The 19657-nt window shown below is 41.1% G+C and overlaps 1 protein-coding gene across 1 annotated transcript in view; it reads right to left on the bottom strand.

The window, feature by feature from the left end:
- Positions 1-7242, bottom strand: part of Tmem65 (transmembrane protein 65) — a 51584-nt gene extending 44342 nt beyond the window's left edge. Inside the window, exon 1 of the mRNA XM_074069174.1 lies at positions 6452-7242. Coding sequence (XP_073925275.1) covers positions 6452-6737 — 286 coding nt within the window. The 5' untranslated portion in view covers positions 6738-7242. The remainder of the gene's footprint in view (positions 1-6451) is intronic.
- Between the last annotated feature and the right edge of the window lie 12415 nt (positions 7243-19657).

Consider the following 19657-nt stretch of genomic DNA (forward strand, 5'->3'; position numbering starts at 1 on the left):
ATGTAATGCCTAGTATGTCTGTCTACAAACAGAAGTAGCTCAAAGAAAATCACTATTAAAATGCAGTATGTAAAGACTCTGACTTCTGGTAGACATCAAATTGTACTCACTCTCATTATACTTTTACTAAGACAGAGAAAATGAAGTATGTTCAAATATGTTACCATCAAAAGCCATCAGAATAAGTGCTTAGTTTCCCTGTAAAATCTTTTATGTGTTACAGTCTCTAATTAATCAGATCATTTGAGGTAATTTTAACATGTAACTACTTGTTGCTACCTGACCGTTTGCATTAAATTAAAGCAGACAAAAACCTATGAGTCAAAGACAAAGCTAGAGTCCTATAAAGCTACACATATTGAATTAATTGAGCTGAGTTGCACAAGATTTTAATAAAATCTGTACTCAGGTATTTAGTCCCTAACTGTTTCAATTATTTTACATAAAGATGCACCAAATGAAAGCAGACAAAAGGGTATCTATGCAACCATCACTATTTTTAGCAAAAGCTGAAACAATTTCCATTAAAAATGGTTCGAGATCAGGACATACCCAACATTCAAGATCATCCATATCTTTTAGTCCCATGCAACCCTCTTCATGACCTATAAATTACTGGCTTTGTTACATTTCAATTTTCCTATCTGTAAGTTTGTTTATAAAAACTTGCTTGTCACAACTGCTATAAAAATAAGCAGCAAGTGACTATTGAGATAGAAAATAACAAATCAATTAAACTATAGTTGTGTTTAACTAATCTGGAAGCCATCTAGTCTTAAATTTCTAATGTTTGCATTTAGTCAAAAGGTGAAGAGACAACACAATCAAGGAAAACAATTACCTATAAAGTTCATTTATTAGGGAGGTAAGGAATCTGCCTGATAGGTAAGGAATTGTCCTTCTGTCCTCATCCAGAGACAAATTTATGTAAAATAAAGCAAGGAGCTAGAAGCAAAGACAACATACTGACAATAGCAGTATCAACTGATAACAGGAGAGAAGCACAGATAAGGCAGAGCAACTAAAGAAGCAAGATTCTAGCATTTCACATAAAGCAATAACTCTCAACTCAGGTGACTTTGCTAACACCCTTCCATAATGCTCCCCATCCCCATCTCCTCCAAGGGACTTTTAGTTATGTATGGAGACATTTTTACTCAGCACAACTAGCACAACTAGTTGTTAACAACTAAGGACATTAACAGCATTTAGTGGGCAGGGACAGGTATATTATTAAGTACCATATGAGGTCATGACAGCCTCCACAACAATAACCTAGTCCAAAATGTTAACATTGCTGAAAGTAAGAAATCTTGATACAAAGGATGCTATACATCTCAATATCTTAACAGGAATCATTGCACTAGTGCCTAGTACAAGAACAAATATTCAAAATAGGGGCTCTATACCAAAAAAGAAAAAAGCTGGGTAACGGAACTCAAAGACATTTACATTCTAATTCCTCAACCTGGGAACATGTTACCTTTACATGGCAAAAGGGATTTCACAGGTGTGATTAAACTAAAGATTTTGAGAAAGATGATCCTGGATTATTCAATTGGGACCTAAATGCAATCACAAGAGTCCTTAGAAGAGGGAGGCAAAAAGGCCAATGAGAAAGAAGTTAATCCAACAGCTGCATCAGAGATTCAAATGACATGGCCAGGAACCAAGGAATTCTGAAAGCTCAAAGAAGCAAGGAACAATTCTCCCTAGCGCCTCAGGAGGACAAAGTCTTGCTGACACTTTGATTTTAGCTCCTTAAAACTCATTTTGGACTTTGAGTCACAAGAACTCTGAGAGTAAGTTTGCATTGTTTTAAGACACAGAACTGGTGATAATTTATTACAGCAACAGTAAGAAACTAATACGAAGTCTTATAGCTTCTAGCTACTCCTCTTGGAATCCCTCTAGGAGCCCTATCAACCAAGCATTATAACCATTCTGAGACTGTCATGCTAGTGAGGACACTTACATCTGCTTGGCTCAACAGTTCCAGTTGGGACCATGCGAGTTAGCCCATATTGGGCCTTCTGACCAGTCCACCCTGGTTCTTTACCCTCTTTCTGGGCCTAGATGGGGCTTCACCTTTTTCCTCTTTTATTATCTCAACTAAGGCACTGAAATATCTTTCTTCATGTACCTTAACTTGAAGTAAGAAATGTTTTTCTCTTTGGGCAGGAGCCAGGATCATCCCCAATCCATCCCACAGGCTAACAGAGTGACAGACTGCTCCCTTTCCCACATGATCCAGAGCAACAGGCTGAGAAAACTAGGGGTTCTGTCACTGAAGGTCCAAGATCCCTAGCCGACCAAGACTCCACAACAAACCTTAGTTATCCAACTTAATATTAGCTTTTTATCTTCTATCTTTTCATTGTCAAAGACCCTTTAGGCTACATGGCAAGTTCCCAAAACAAAGCTCTTCATCCTACTTTAAATAAACAATCAGAGAAAGTGAAGAGATACAAGATAAAATTATATGGTTCATATACTTGGATGTAGATAAATCGTAAAAATAAATTTTAAAAGTACATAAATTCCATTTGTACAGAAAAGAAAAATGTAAGCTAATTATGGCTTATTATTGATGGAAAAACTGCCTAATCACCTCTATTCATCACTTATTTGCTATATGTAAAAATATTCCTTGCCAGGTGCCAGTGATTCATGCCTGTAATCCTAGCTACTTGGGAAGCTAAGATTAGAAGGATCAGGGTTCAAAGCTAGCCCAGGCAAATAGCTCAAGAGATCCCATCTCCAAAATAACTGGAACAAAATGAACTAGAGGCTCAAGTTCATGAAGTTCAATGAACTAGTAGCTCAAGCAGTAGAGCACCTGCTTTGCAAGTGTGAAGCCCTGAGTTCAAACTCCAGTCCCACCAAAAAAATTCCCTTAAAAATATCTTAAGTGCACATTTAACAAAAATATTCCCTAAGAATCTTTTTTTTTCGAATCATGTATCTCATTATGCCTCCCCAATAGCCAGCTGTTGTCCCTCTGTATAACTCTATAATTAGCAATAATTATGATGCCTTAAGTAAGTGTGGAAGCCATTCCTAACCTGACTCCCACTGTCTGTTAATTCACACCCTATGTGGTACCCTCCCACAATGTACCACAACAAAAGAGATGCACTGTTACTTCTAAAACTGGCTCTCATGCACACTGTCACGCTCTCTCTCTCTCCTTCCTCTCTCCCTTTCTCTTTTTCTCCCTCTCCTTCCTCTCTCCCTTTCTTTTTCTCTCTCTCCTTCCTCTCTGCCTCTTTCTAGAGGAAACCACCAGCCATGTCTTGAAACTACTCAGGAATTCCTGCAGAGAGGTCACACAGAGCAAAGTGACAGTTCTAGCCAACCATGAGAACGAGTATTCATGGAAATGGATATTTCAGCCCCAGTCAAGACTTCAGATGATGTAGTCCTAGCTGAAAGCTTGATTTCAACTTCATCAGACGATGGAACCAAAAATATCCAACTAAGCTGTTCCAGAATTCCTAAGCATCAAAATACTGTGAGATTCTTGTTTTAAGCCTCTGTGTTTTAGGGTAAGTTGTTATATAGCAATGGATAACCACTAAAGCAATAAGCAATGCCATCTTTCAAAATCAAAATGCTATTTTAAAAGTTTAAAAACTTATAAATAGCAATATTAATTACAAAATTAGGAAGAAAGTTTGTTAAACATCTTGGCTAATATTAAAAAGCAGCTGTCATAATGTCAGCATGCCAGTCCTACTTACAACAATAAGCCAACAATATACTACCAGCAGAATATAGCCTGCTTCCTGAAGAAACAAAATCAAGCTGAAATCAAGTTGAACAGATAAGAGTACAACGTAAGCTTTTTTAAAATTAGGAAGGAAATCAGTTTGCAATTTCAAAATCACTATATCCTACTTAACTATGACAAGGCATCCCACAAAGTCTGCCTTATCTATTACAAATTGATTCCAAAACTTTATCTGTAGCTAATTCTACCACATGCCTACTGATAAACACATAAAGAGAGATAAGAGCAAATATACCAAATTCTAACTGTAGATTTCACTAACCATGTCAAAACACAGATGACTTTTTTCTGTAATATTTCCACAACAAAGGCAAAACACTTCATTAGCTCATATAAGCACCCTTTCCAAGGACCACAGATTTCCTACAATAATAAAGTCTTTTAACACTGAGCTTATTTCATTAGAAAGTGAAGTTAATACACATACATTCAGTATGTTAGTTGAGTACTTAAAATATTATTGAAAAACAACAACAAAAGAAAAACATGGGAGGTTTTCATTTGTCTGACAGGGAAAAAAATGTTGATTTCAACAATTTTAAAAAGAGCAGTATGCATTCCCAACACAATAAAATTCTTCTTAACTTAGTTAATTATCACTTAATTTACTAAGTGATAATAACTAAGTGTATTGATATCGTAAACAGTAAGTGAACACCAAGACTACACCAAAAATTAAAGCAACAGCATCTCTAAGTGTCATTTAATTCAAAGGGCAATAATTTAGTCAGTAACATCAGCCAAAATAGCTGGATTAAACTCTGAAACTCAGAGTTAACAGGAGATATATATTAGACCCACACATTGTTTCATACGTATTTGCCTATTTCTCCTGAACAAAGACAATTACTAGACGCTCTCTCTCATATAGCTTACATAATTAAGTTTAATTGATCTAATTATTGCCATTGGGAGACTGAAGCTTTTAGTTCCTTTCCAGAATATTTAAAGCATGTTAAATTTAAAAATATTATCTTCACCAAAAAATGTATTATTCCTACTGATTCACTGCTGTCCTGTGTGAAAACAATAATGCCTGAGATAAAATTTATCCAGTCATATTGCGGAACATGCTTTTCAATGACTGCCATAAAATCACACTCACAGTGCCCTCCAACCTTGTAACATGTCAACAATGCAGAAACTACTCTAGAAAAAGCAAAATATGTGTTCAAATAGTCTAGCCTATGGAGAAAGACCACAAAAATTAACATTCTAGTATATGACAATTTATATTGTTTTCCAAAGAGCACATTTTCATAACTGAGTATTTTTAAATCACATACTGAGATTATGTAGATTAAAATTTGGTAAATAACATCATGATTAACTATTTGATAAGTGAATTGATTTGGGATATTACATTTTCCTTGAAAAGCACTGTGGGTAAACAATGTCTAGAATTGTTCAATATTTTAAAATGTTCCACAGCTCCTTGAAGTGAGAGAAAAAAAAAGAAAGGTGTGGTTAAGCAACTAACAAAAAGTTTCTGAAGTAGTCAAGATAAGTCATGCTTATGTGAGGAAAATAGCTCCTCCATTCCTGCACATATGTCCAAGGCACACTTTCAAGTAACACTGGCAAATCAGGTGCCATGCTCCAAATCAACGTGATCTAAATTTGCATCCCTGGGATGTTTACATACCTACCAACTTCAAAAAGAAAAAAAGTAAACTTTTAAAACACTTTCAAACCCTTCAGAATGTAATATAAAATAGCAATGTGTGTGATACGCGAAACAGTATTTAAGTGACAAAAATGTTTTAAGACTGAATTCATTTTGATCCTTTGCTACTTTCAGGCTTTTTCCCCCTGAACTTTCATCCTTTTCACCTAGACTCAAATTCCGACCTACCACATTCTGCACTTGTTTTAAAAATATCCTCTTTTAACATGTTTGCTTAAAATAGCTTTGCTTTCATCCTTCCAAACTACTTTTAAGTCTGCTTTTTATTGTACAGCCACTGACTCCTCTGCCACCAAATACCTTATTTATTTCATTCTTCCAAACTCTGGGGAAGCAAAACCTGGCGTGGAACTTGAACCTCTCAGGGCTTCCAAGTACAGATCTAGCAGTTGCTGGCTACATCCATTCTTTCCATTTCCCAGAAAAAAGTCTCCTCGGGCTGTTTGCATTAATACAACCAGATGTGTGTGCAAAGAAGCAACTGAGTAGCAAGCCCATCACTGCCTTAGGAAGCGACACCCCTTCTGCTGGGGGTGGGGCGGGGAGAGAGACACCCATCCATCTTCACTTGATAACCGTTCAAGAAAGTTTCTTCCTGCCTGGCGGGTTGGTTGCGCACTTTTGGGGAACAGACAGGGCAGGCCACCTGCAGGGGTGCACGTTCCCAAGAAGTAGCTGCAGTGACTTCAGGGCAAGAGGACTGGGGCTCCGGGGAGAGGCACAGGACAAATCCCAACAGTGTCAGCTGGCATTTCAGGCAGAAACTCCGCACTCTGAAGCTGGGGAGGAAACAGCCAGGCTTGGCCCCAGCTGCCTGGGACGATCCGTGCCTGCCCTACCTGCTTTGGGGACACTCGGGAGTGGAAAGCCCTCCCCCACCGCCACATCTCGGCCGTCCCAGGCGCGGGTGGAGCAGCTGTGAGCGGAGGGGTGCGGGGAGGGGGATCCCGGGGAGCCCCTACCCTCCTTACCTTGGGCGATGGCAATGGACTCGAAGCGGTGGAGCTCCTTAAGCAGGCAGCTCCGCTCGGTGGAGTGCAGGCTGTAGATGAAGTCGCGCGCGCCTTGCGCCGTGTTCAGCGCCTCCATGGGCTCCTTCTTGGGGTGGGTGCCCAGCCGCCGGGGGCCGCCGGGGGTGGCGAGCGCCAGCGGTCCCCGCCCGCAGCAGCACCAGGACGGCGGGCGGGGCGCGGCGGCCGGGCCCGGCCTCAGGCTGCGCGCGGTCCGGCTCCCCAGCAGCGGCAGCAGCCGGGACATGGCGGGCGGAGGAGCGGGACCCCCGCGGCGCAGTCCGGGACGGCGACTTCTGGAGAGGCTGAACCCGGCAGAGGGAGCTGAGCTCAGCCCGACCCCGCCCCGAGGGGGTCCTGACAGGCAGCAGAGGCGCCCCGCACCATGCACCCCGCGGGCCCGCGCGGCGGCCGCCTCCCTTTCCGTTCCCCCCGCCCGCTCCACCCGTCGCTTCCAAAAGGCCCGCGAAGGTTCCGGCCCCTCCGAAGAGAAAAACTTTCTCTGAGGCGGCCGGGCCTGGAGCGGGCCGGCGGCGGGCGGATGGTGAGGGCGGGCGCCTCTCGGCTAAGGAGGAGCGGCGCGGGCGGGCGGGCTCGGCGAGTGTTTTGTGTCTGTCAGTCTGATCTTCCAGACGGATGAGTCAGCCACGCAACGCCCTCCTCTCCGGCCCGCCTTCCCACCCTCTTGCCTCCCCTTGTCCCCGCTCCGTAGAGCTCCGGTGCCCTCAAAGCAACCACGCTCTCAGGCCGCAGCCGCCGCTGCTACCCCTAGCGGCAGAATAAGGGGTAACAGCGCAGGGCGCTGGGAAAGGGGCGTGGAGTGGGCGTGGCCACGCAGGCGCAGTGTAGGCCCCGCCCCCTCGGGAAGGGGCGTGCACTCTCTATGCTGGCATCCGCCGCGGTTAAGTCCATTGCAGAGAGTAGAGCAAAAGAGTTTTGTACCCTACGTCCGGCCAGGTTGTGCGGCTGCCATTCGGTCCATCCCAGCAACATCCTAAATCTGGGGCTGGTTCTGAGCGGTGTCCCAGGGGGCCCCCCATCGTGCCAGGCACTGGCAGGGCTGAGCCGTTCGTTCACAGCCTGGTAGGGTCACAGCGCCCTGCTCTGGCCTTTGGGGAATGAAGCGCCCGAGCCACGCCCTTTGCCAAATCAGCGCCCACCGCGGCCTGACACTCGGCGCTCGAGCCCTCTTTCTGCATGCTCCCGAGAGAAGCCGGTTCTACCAGTTCCCAAGCAGGAGGGTTTCAGACCGAGACCTGGAGGAAGCGGAGAACACCCTTCCCCGTCCTGAAGACGGCGACTTGCTTGCAGATTTGCTAATGCTGGAGCCAGAGGCAGGATTGTCCTAGACCTTTTCTGGATGTTGCTTGTGATTTTTTTCCCATTCTCATTGCAGTGGCAGAAAGAATTCTGAGATTCTCCACGATTTCCACGTGTTCAGGCCCAGATCCAAGGGTCCCCATTCCTTGAACCTTCCCCTTCTCTTTTACTAAGGGAGATCACTGCTTTATCGGAATCCGTCTAATGACACTTAGGCACGCTGTCTTATAATAAATCTACTTAGACAGTAAGTCCGCTCAAGTGTGATCAAGATCTAAATCCCATGCTTATCATAGGTACTGCTGACCTAGCCCACAGCCTTCGTATGTAATAAATGTACTATAAATATGTAAGTGCAAAACAGCCCACCCCCTCCAAGGGTGAAATATGAAAATTCAGACAATTCAATCTCAGATCAAAAATATTTGAAAAAAAAATGCATTTTTTCCTGTCACAATCCCTTCACAATACAATGTAGCAACTATTTACACAGCACTTACATTGTATAGGTATTATAAGTAACCCAAAAATGATCTAAAGTATGCCAGAAGGCCTAGGCTTCTGTTTCAATCAGCCCTCCAGCTAAAGCTGAAATACACAAAACTTTGAGAACCTCTGCTTTAGCATGTAAAAAGATTATTTTTTAATTTCATCTCTGCGGGGTAATAATGGCAAGAATGCTTTCTGCTGGGCATGGAGGCACACACCTGTAGTCCCAGCTACTTGGGAAACTGAAGGAAGGACCACTTGAGTCCAGAAGTTCAAGGCCAACCTGGGCAACATAGGGAGACCCTCTTTCAAAAAACAAGAGGTTTTCTGTATGGAAAATACAAGCTTTGTGAATGGAGAAACTGTATCTTTCTTGTCTTTGAAACGGCCTCCCTACCCCAGGTGTTGTGAAATCCTCTGCAGAGTTATATTATTGTTGTAAACCTGAGATTTTTGCCCCATCCTTTCCACAATACTCCCTATGCCTAAGAGATGCTGATTATTTGTGTTTGGGTTGGGGCCTGGGAAGTGAGATTTGAAAAAGCTTCTCTGGAAGCTGTTTCCTAAATAGCAGTTGAGTGTGTGGCTCTCAGAGACAGATTGCTAAAAATGCAATCTCTGAGTCAACCATTGCCTAGCTATGTGTTGGCACAGTTGTGATCCCCAATGAATTAGACCTTTTGTTATCTAATCCCTTGTGTGGTCCACTTACACTAACAGTGGCTTACCCATGCAACTTGCTTTGCCCAATAAAAGGGACATGGCAAACCTGATCTGATCACCATTTGTTCATTGGGGCTTACTGTAATGCCTTTGCTGGATTAAGAACATTCAATTCTTTTATAAGATAATAAGAAAAACTAAAATGTGTAAACAAGACACTTATGAAAGACATGTTACACCTTGAATAAATGGATATGTGTTGAACATAGATAAAAAGGATACCTCACATACACAGTGGTAGAAAGATGAATAAACTTTAAATATTAAAAAGCACAAAAGAAGTGCCTATTTCTTTCCACAGCTTTGGGCTAGGGATGTAGCTCTGTGGTAAGGCACTTGCCTAGCATGTGCAAAGCCCTGGGTTCAATCTCCAGCATTGAAGAAAAAAAAAAAAAAGAGGACAGATTATACTATCGCTAGATTATGATTCAAATTGAACTCAGTTTTTTTTATTTTTGGAGGTACGGGGTTTGAACTCAGGACCTTGTGCTTGCCAGATAGGCACTCTACAGTTTAAGCCATATATGTCTTCCCTACATTGGACATCTACTGGTATAATCGCTACCCAAGCAAAGCACATAAATTCCCCCAGGAACTCAGCCAGCTAATGGCCACCTACAGTTATGACCAGACAAACTTGCCCCTCATCTCTCCCTTTTGGTCCTTATAACTACACTATCCGCAGAGCATACTATTACAGCAGAGCAGTGCAAGGTATCTGAACATTGCATAATACAGAATCTAGGCACCGTGGTCCTCTCTGCCCATCCTAAGCTTGTTAATACACACTATCTCTTACCCTTGCTTCTTACCCTTTTATATTGTTTGGTAAACCATTCTGATTACTATTACTGCTCATTGAGTGAACACATTACAACAAAACTTAGTGGCCTAAATAGCCAGGGTTTGTAAATTTACTTTTTATTTTTGTTGGTGTTAGGGTTTGAACTCAGGGCCTCACACTTGCTAGTTAGATGCTCTACCACTTGAGCCACACTGCCAGCACTTTTTTGCTTGGTTACTTTTGAGATAGGATCAGGCCAGCCTGGACCATGATTCTCTTATTTATGCTTCAGTGCATAGCTGGGGTGGCAGGTGCACATCACCGTGCTCAGATTTTTATTGATTGTACCAACTGGCCTAGAGCTCCAATCCTCCCAAGCCTAGGATTATAGGCTTGAGCTACTGTATCCAGCAATAGCCAGTTTAATTTGCTCATGATTTTGTGGTTCAGAAACTTAGGACAGGCTTACTTCAGCAGCTTTCTTGAAGTCCCTTCTTTTGTGGCAATCAGATGTCAACTAGAGCTACAGTCATTTGAAGATTCAACTGGGTTAGACATGTAAAATGTCTCACTCACATGGCAGATAGTTGATGTTGGTTGTTGACTGGATGGCAGCTCAGAGCACCTTCACACAGTCTCTTCCTCATGGCAAACTACTTTCCTGGCAGCTGACTTTCCCCAGAGTGAGAGTCTGTAAAGAATCAGATCCAAGCCTTTTCTAACCTATCCTGGGAAGTCATGCAGTATTACTTGTATTATGTTCTACCAGCTACAAAGCAAACTGCTAAGACCAGCCCAGGTTCAAGGCAAGGATCTATACCCCACCTCTCAGTGGGAACCATGCCAAAGGATGTTAAGGCTCAAATGGAAGAGGGACGGAAGGAGAGTCCAGAAAGCAAACTTGACCTGGGTTCAGCTCAGCCTGCGCTTCAGCTTTAAAGGTGGCAAACATCATGCCTCAGTTAACAATCACAGCCTTCTCCTCATGAAAAATTACTACTGAGTCATCACCTGAGGTAGCTGCATCATTTAATGCTCACCAGAGTTCCTAGCTTCCCTGCTACTAGCAGGACACTAGGCTGTTTGCTGTCTACCACTCAGGAAGTTATACACCCTGCTGCTGTCCACTGTAAAATCCTTGAAATTGTTACTTCGCTTAGTGGACCTTTAGCCATTTCTTTTGCTAAGGAATTTTCAGTTACCTTATTGTATTTCTCATTCATCAGGTTCTTGCCTTAGTATTCTAACCCAGAAAGGCCCTGACCCATTAGAGTTGTGATAAATTATTTCTGCTTCACAATGAAATGAGAAATTTTTACTAGAGATATTTTTAAAAGGCTTAAATAAATGGAGGGAACATTTTGGAAAACTCAGTGATATAAGACATCAATTCTCTGCAAATATATTAGTCAGAGTTCTCCAAAGACACAGAAGCAACAGGATATATACAGATGTGTAGAAAGACAGTTATTAAGAGGAATTGACTCATGCAATCATCAAGCTGAGAATTCCCTTGACCTTGCAAGTTGGAAGCCCTCAAAAGCCAATGATGGTTCCAGGCCCAAGTTCTTAAGAACCAAGGAACCAATGATGTAAAGCCCAGTTCAAGTCAAAGGCCCAAGAACCAGGACACTTGCCAGTGTCTGAGAGCAAGAGAAGAGAGATGTCTAGCTCAAGCAGAGAGAAAAATTCATCCTTCATCTTCCTTTTGTTTTATTCAGGCCCTCGGTGAATTGGATGATGCCCACTAACATTAGCAAGGGCTATCACTTTTCTTTTTTTTTTCTTTTTTTTTCTATGCAAGTATTTATTGTTATTCCATTCCATCTAAAATGGACACTTTTTTATTGTCTTATTATTCATATGTGCATACAAGGCTTGGGTCATTTCTCCCCCCTGCCCCCACCCCCTCCTTTACCACCCACTCCGCCCCCTCCCTCTTCCCCCCACCCCCTCAGTACCCAGCAGAAACTATTTTGCCCTTATTTCTAATTTTGTTGTAGAGAGAGTATAAGCAATAACACGAAGGAACAAGGAAAAGGGGACCAGGAACTAGAGAAAAGGTTAGATCAAAAAGAATTAACCTAGAAGGTAACACACATGCACAGGAAATTAATGTGAGTCAACTCCCTGTGTAGCTATCCTTATCTCAACCAGCAAAAACACTTGTTCCTTCCTATTATTGCTATCACTTTTCTCAGTCTACTGATTCAAATACTAATCTCCTTCAGAAACACCCTCACAGACAATACTAATAATATTTTACCAGTTATCTGGGCATCCCCTAGGCCATCATAGCCAGATGTGGTGGTACACTCCTGTCACCCCAGCACTCAGGAGCCTGAGGCCTCCCTTGAGGATCTCACATTCAAGTTCAGCCTGGGCGACCTTGCAAGACCCTGCCTAAATAAATAAATACCAAATTAATCTATAAAATCAGAACAATCCCAATCAAAATTCCAGCTGGGTTTGTGTTTGATTATCATGTATATGGAACTTATAAAACTGACACTAAAATTCATATTGAAATATAACTGGAAAGAGCATATTAGAAAAGAGCATATTAGAAAGACATCACCCCCCGTTCAAATCCTAACTCTAACACCACTTGCTTGTTATGGTTTGAATATGAAACGTCCTCACAGACTCGTGCTTTGAATGATTGGTCCCCAGCCAATGACACTATTTTTGGAGATCGTTGTGACCTTAGGAGAGGGGACTCAGCTGGAGAAAGTTGTTCACTGAGGGTACACACCAATTTAATCCTCTCACCTTCTGCTTTGTTTCTAACATAAGGTGAAGAATTTCCTCCACAGACATTCCTGCACCCATGATGTTCTGCCCAACCTCATGGGGCCAAACCACCATAGACTAAACCCTCTGAAACCATGAGCCTAAGTAAACCTTCCTTTCCTTAAGTTGTTTATGTCAGGTATTTGATCACAGCAACACAAAAGCTAACTAATATATTGCTGTATCAATTTGGGCAAGGTGCTTACACTTTTAGCCTTGGTTAGAGTGGGTTGTTTTTGATTTTCTTAAAATATACCTCACATAAGGATAAAATGAGGTAATTCATGCAAAACATATGACACTGTGTCTAACATGTGGTAGATGCTTAACAAGTGATAGGTAGTATCAAAAGTCATGAAGATTAAAAAATTAGTGTTAACAGTAAACAGAACACTGAGAAGAGTCAGAGACTCATATAACATTAAAGCTAAAAGAAAGAAAATCTAACTAGGCTTCAGCTCCCTAAAATCTAGTTGACCAGTTTATCGAGAAACAAGGGTATCAGGTATCATTTAAAGCTACAGAACTGACCAAGTTCCCATTGAAGTAAAGATGGAGATGATGGAAGGGCCTGACTGAGACCCTTCACCACTGAGGACTTGTAGAGGAGGCAGCAAGGTAGGGGAAACCAGAGGATGGTGGTGCTTTACTGTCCTCTCAGTTCACAACGTTAGAGATGCTGGAATGAGGTCAGCCTCATGCGATGCTAGCTGATTGTCTTGTTGGGATATTGGGTGATTTATTTTGTACATTTTTCTTTGGACTTTTCTCCTTGCCTGAATTGCCTGTGATAAGTATATACAATTTGAACAAAAACAAAGTTTTTACTCTAAAAAAAGGAACTCTGAAGTGCATTTGGTATGAAAACATCTGGGAAAACCCTCAATAAATGCAAAACAGACAATTTCTTCCTTTGCACTTCTCTATACCAGCCACTCAATACTGCCTCTTGTCATCGCCTCTATGACATTTTTTTCCTTAAGATTTAATCTGCTTGTTGGAAAGTGCCAATCACTTTCTGAAAAAAAAAAAGTATCTCATGAAAAGAAAAAGTATCTCATGAAAGCAAGATGGAAAACGTAAGAAAGGGGCTATCAGCTGGATCCCAAAAGTGCTGTGCTCAACTGCATACTCCATAAGGTTCATATTTATTTGCCCATAAACATACCTAGAAATAACAAGACTGTGACAGTCTATGGCCAATGTAAAAAGCACACATACACACACACACACACTCACACTCACACACACTCACACATACACTTACACACACACACTCACACACACTCACACACACATACACTTACACACACACACACACACAACTCCCTAATTCTTTCAGGGTGAACTTTGTAATTTTTCCCTTCCAGTCTTTTCTTTGTATTTAAGGTTTGGGAGGGATTGTGATCAAGATGAAAATAAACAACAAGGTTATGAAATGATTGAAAAATGATTCCATCTTTGAGCTCAGCAGAAAGGTCAGTAGAAGAATTTTGAATGTTCTTGTTTGTTAGGGAAGAAAAATGAGATATTGATTCAGAGTTTTCTAAACACCTTTGCAAAAGACTTATAAAATCATCCCCTAAAACATATTTGAATTCCACATATTGACATCCACCCTGTACCAATCTTCAAGCTTCAAGCTAAGTACTGGGAGCATAAAAATTAAAAGATACTGTTTAAAGCTAAATTTCTAAGTAAGCCCTAATATTTTTGATGCTACAAATTATTGCTGTCCAACAGTATTCAATTCTCAGAGCCCAAAAGAATCACTCTTCTCTGCCCCTTGAAGTCAGAGGTGCATGTGGCTTGCTTTGAGCAAAGGACAGAGACCTGACATAGTTCCCCGCTGGGTGTCTGTGCTCAACAATGCAGTTGTCTCTTCTGCCACCATGGTGAGATTCACAGCGTGTTGACATTGAAAAGATCTAGAACAGTGGTCCAATATACTTCAAGAACAGCTGCCTAGACAGTTGGCCCAAACGTAGCACATTTTTCATGATGGAGAACTAAGCTTTTCTGTGACATTGGTGTGGTTTTGGGGTTGCTTGTTACTGCAACTAAACCTCACACATAGTGATTGATACAGCTCAGCTGCTATTAGGATCTATTACCTTTATGAAGTTGAATGTCTTCCTCCACTCGTGTCATTTTCTTTACCTAAAAGGAGGACCTTTTTGACTCCAGAATGCTCATTTTGCCTAACTTGGGTATAGGAATACAAGGTCCTGTTTTTCCTCTGCTCAGTGAGTGTTTTCTGTGAGGGTGGAGCCACAGACATGGACTTGAGAATTAACACCACTAAGGAAGGGTTAAATCTATGCAGGTGGGTGACATTGTCTATGAGAAATGCAAAAATGACAACATAAGAAGACTTAGGACAGAAATATGGGAAGCAATGACATTTATCAAATAACCAGCAAAGAAAGAAAGAACCAATGGAGGATGAAGTTTCTAGAATGAGTAACCTAAAGTTTCAAATGCAGTAACAAAATCAAGTAAATTAAGAATAAGAAACTATTCATTTTGTGGTGGATTGAACACATATAAGTATGGCCACTTTGAAATAAAAGCACACTGAGAGGAAAGAAAGTGGGTTAAAGACAGACATAGCCTCACATGCACAGAGTTAATGGGGGAACAGATGACAACAGCAATATAAGAAAGAAGCAGAAAGAGGAGTGATCATTAACCTGGTGGACCAGAGACAGAGATGAAAGCTAAGCTGGATTGGAACAATTTAGAAGAGAGTTAGTTCAAACAAAGCCTCAAAAAAAAGTGCAAAATTTAGAGGCACCAAGTGGAGATACAAATGAGCCACACACACACAAAAAAAAAAGTCAAAAATATTGAAAAAGAGATAAACCCATGCAGCTAGGAGAATTGCCCTTCCTCAACCCAGTAGAAGTCTAGTTTACTAACAAAGAGACACCAGGAGAACCTGAAGGCAGAGGATACATCCCAAAATCAAGTAGGCAAATGAAGGTTACACACTGGCCTGTCAACCCCTTGACTCTATTCTGCTCTGCTTCAAGATCACTGGTAGTCACGGTATTGAAGGAGTCCTTTCTGTGCACCCAATGAAAGAGTCCAGTCAGACCACCCTACAGTGAAACTCACTAATTAACCAGTCCTACCAGTCACAGTTTCTAAACAACTTAGTGTTGTCTACTCTTGAATACAAAATTTAGGCCAAGAGCCTAAAATCACTAATTAATTGAAGACAGTCTTCGAGGTGGAAAGGAAGAGCCAAGATAGCTACTGGGTTTTGTTTGTTTGTTTGTTAAGTAACCCTAAGGAACAGGGAGCAATTAAAACTTCTAATAATGCATAACATTAGCATTCTTTGCAAAATAAGCAGAGAGATTAAATCTGTGAAAAATCAGGAATCTATAAAAGTAGGAATGTCCTATGGGAAATGTAGTGAAAGGATTGAAAGATAACATTAAGAAAAATTCCTTTAAAAGTTGAATAATGCAAGAAATAGAAAATAAATGACAAAATTAGAGAATCAGACCAGGAGGTATAAGAGAATTTTTAAAGACTCAACAGATTTAAAAATCCAAGGGAGAAAATTGTCAAAGAAACGTTTGAGAAAAATTCTCAGAAATGAAAGTCATTTTTCCCAGATTGAAGGGCTCAGGACACTGAATGGAAACAGACATCCTCTAAAGCATGTCATCATGACAACTCAAATCCCTAGGGGCAAAGAAAATATCCCAAATTTCCAGCAGAAAGGTAAGACAATAGTGGAAACTAGCAGGATGTCAAGGAAAGTTCAAGTAAAAAGGATCCTATTTCAGACATCACCACCGCGATATTGGAATCCAGAAGACAATAGACCAAAGTTTCAAAATACTGAGGGAAATGATTTCCAAGCTAGAGTTCTACCTTCAGTAAAGCAGTGTGAGGGCAGATTATATACTTTTTAGACATTGAAGTCTTGAACACTTACGTCTTATGATTCATATCAGAAAGAAAGTAGAAGATACCTTTAATCAAACTGAAAGAGTAAGCTAAGAATCCAACATAGGAGTAAGAAACCAGTCAACAGGATTGCAGATCTAAAAAGCAAGTAGTCTACCTGGGAACATATTGGTTTCCAGCCATCGTTCCTGGCTCATTAACACCTCCTCAAGGCAGACCGTAGAAACTAGAACTACTCTTCTCCAAGACAAGTCATGGAAGCTCTAATATTCCTCTGCCTTTCTGTCTTAGAGCTAACCATCTGATAGTGGGTCATAAGGTCCCTATTTCAGAAGGGATCCTGCCCTACACAGAGAGGCCAAGAAGCATCTGAAGAGACAGCCCTTTCTTGGTTTTTCCCACTCAGTCTATTAGCTTTGAATTACACCCATTTCGTCCAATCAAATTTCCACATGATTGCCTCATGTTTTGATCATGCTTATGCAATGAAGTCTCCATAAAAACCCAAAAGGATTGGGTTTGGAGAACTCCAGGATAGCTGAAAACTTGGTTGTTCCCAGAGGATGACGTGGCTGGAAAGGGACGGCTCTGTGCCCTTTCCCCCATATGCACCTCTTCTTCTGGATCTTTTGTAATCTCTACAATAAACTGGTAAACATGTTTCCTTGACTTTGTGAGCAGCTCAAGCAAATTAATGAAACCATGGGAATCCTGATAGCCCATTGGTCAGAAACACAGATGAAACAACCTGAGCTTGCAATTGGCATCTGCAGGCAGGGTGGCGGTGGGGAGTAGTCTTGGGTACGTACTGCTGCAGCACTGCTTGCCTGGTGTGTGGGGGAGAAGCCTGCACAACTGCTGTCAAAAATCATGTTGTGAAGTCTAATAAGAAAAACTGAGTCTGAGTTGTTTTGTTTTGGTTTGGTTTGTTTTTTTTGCAGTGCTGGGACTTGAACTCAGGTCCTACACCTTGAGCCACTCCACAGCCCTTTTTTTTGTGTGTGTGTGTGTGATGGGTATTTTTGAGACAGGGTCTCTCAGAACCATCAGCCCAGGCTGGCTTTGAACTGCGATCCTCCTGACCTCTACCTCCTGGGTAGCTAGGATTACTGGCATGAACCACTGGTGGCCAGCTGAGTTCATTTTGTTTTTGTTTTATTCACAATATCCTGAGAAGAAATGGCCTCTTGGATCTTTCTGATGTGTTTGAAAATAATTAACAGGAAGCTATACTTCTCAGAGAGAATTTGAGGATGGATTAGTGACAGCTAACTAGAAAACTAAGCAAAAAAACCCTGAAGCAATTATTAACTCTAGTAAATAAAAATTTAAGTAGAGAGGAAATATATATTTATAAAGACATATGAAGGTCACAGGTAAGTAGTATTATAAGGACATGTAACAGAATATTGATTTAACCTAACGTTAACATATATCTAAATTGAGCTGATGGTAGTGGGGGTTTCTCAGTCATCTCAGGCTGTCATAACAAAATTTTCACTTAACAGCTTAAACAACAGAAATTTACTTCTCTGACTTCTAGAGGAGAGGCTGGCAGTCAAAGATCAAGTTGGGCTTTTAGCTTGTAGGTAACCACTATTGCAGTGTGTGTTCACATGACATTTTGTGAGTGTGTGTGTGCCTGTGTGGGAGGAGCAAGCAAGCTTTCTGGTGCTTCATCTTATAAGGGAATTAATACCATCATGCCAGGGCCCCACCCCTATGACCTCATCTAAACAAAACTTGCCTCCCTAAAGCCTAATATCGAAATGCCATCACACTGAGGATATGAATTTTGGAGTACACAAATATTCAGTTCATAATAGGAAATGTGTGTGCTTGTGATTTGTGTGTGTTGATGTGTGTTGAAGAGCAAAGAAATAAGAATAAGAAAACAAAATCCTGATTTTCCATAGTAAACTTACCAGAGTCACAACAGGGCATAGATGGTGGCACATTTAAACAGGATACTTGGAAGAAGATATGTTTCCAAAGAGACTGCTTACAAAGGTGTAAGTACAAGAGAGCCACAAGAAACAGTGCTGTGACCCAGGTCTTCATAGGAATTGCACTGGTACAAATTCTAAGCTCAAAGGGATTAGGGAATGCAAGATGACAGTGATTGAGAATGAAAGTCAAATAAAGTAGACCCTTGAGAGAAGCAATGGCCCTCAGTTGAGGATACAACCAGATAGAGTAGACTATTAAGGAGGGAGCAGAGAAATATATATCCTGATCTCTCTCTCTCTCTCTCTCTCTCTCTCTCTCTCTCTCTCTCTCATCTCCCAACTGGAGAATAAACCCAACTAAAAACCAAAGGTCTGATTCATGAACCCTTCAATATGAACATACATGTGAGTCTCAACAGAAAAGGAGAAGGCAGAGTAGACCTTAGGATGGAAGACATCCACTACAATAATAAAAAAATTAATGAAGAAATAATAAGCACAATCAGATCATTTATCCAAAAGGAACTCGTACAAGAATTGAAAGTAGTTGCCCTTGTGAGGTGAAAATTAGAAAAGGATAGTAGGTTGGGATCTGCATTTTTTTAATACGATAAGCCCCATAAAACTATTTGACTTTTATAACTAGATTCAATTTTGATTAAAAAATATTGTGAAGCTCTCTTTGAATTTGCAATGAGAACATCATTGATGACCTTTTGCCATGTAATTTCAGCTAAGTGATAGGAGCTGAGGTCAGATTATAGCAGGTTAGAAGAGATGAGGGGTAGGTGAATGCTTCAAGATGGCCAAATTTTGTTAATCAAATGTTAAATTAATTAATCAAATGTTAAATGTTAAATTAGACAGCTAGTCTATTAGTGATCCGTGTTTTAATGAGCTCTGCATAGGTAATGCTACTTTGGGCCCACAAGCATAATCTGTGATTAGTATATATACACACAGCTTTAGGATTCAGAGTATCTATTTTTGCTTTTAATTATTAAAATGGTTTCTATTATTTCTCAACCTGTCCCAGATGTTGTCTCGTCTCTGACACCTTTCCCTCTTACTGCATTTCCTTTGTATAGCTTCCAAATTTAAACTCAAACTTTGGACCCTCTTCAACCTCCCCTTTCATCTCTAACATCCTTGAAAGGGCTATTCATTCTATTAAGTACCATT

The sequence above is a fragment of the Castor canadensis genome, chromosome 3 (genome assembly GCF_047511655.1).
Source record: "Castor canadensis chromosome 3, mCasCan1.hap1v2, whole genome shotgun sequence".
NCBI classification, from domain to species: Eukaryota; Metazoa; Chordata; class Mammalia; order Rodentia; family Castoridae; genus Castor; species Castor canadensis.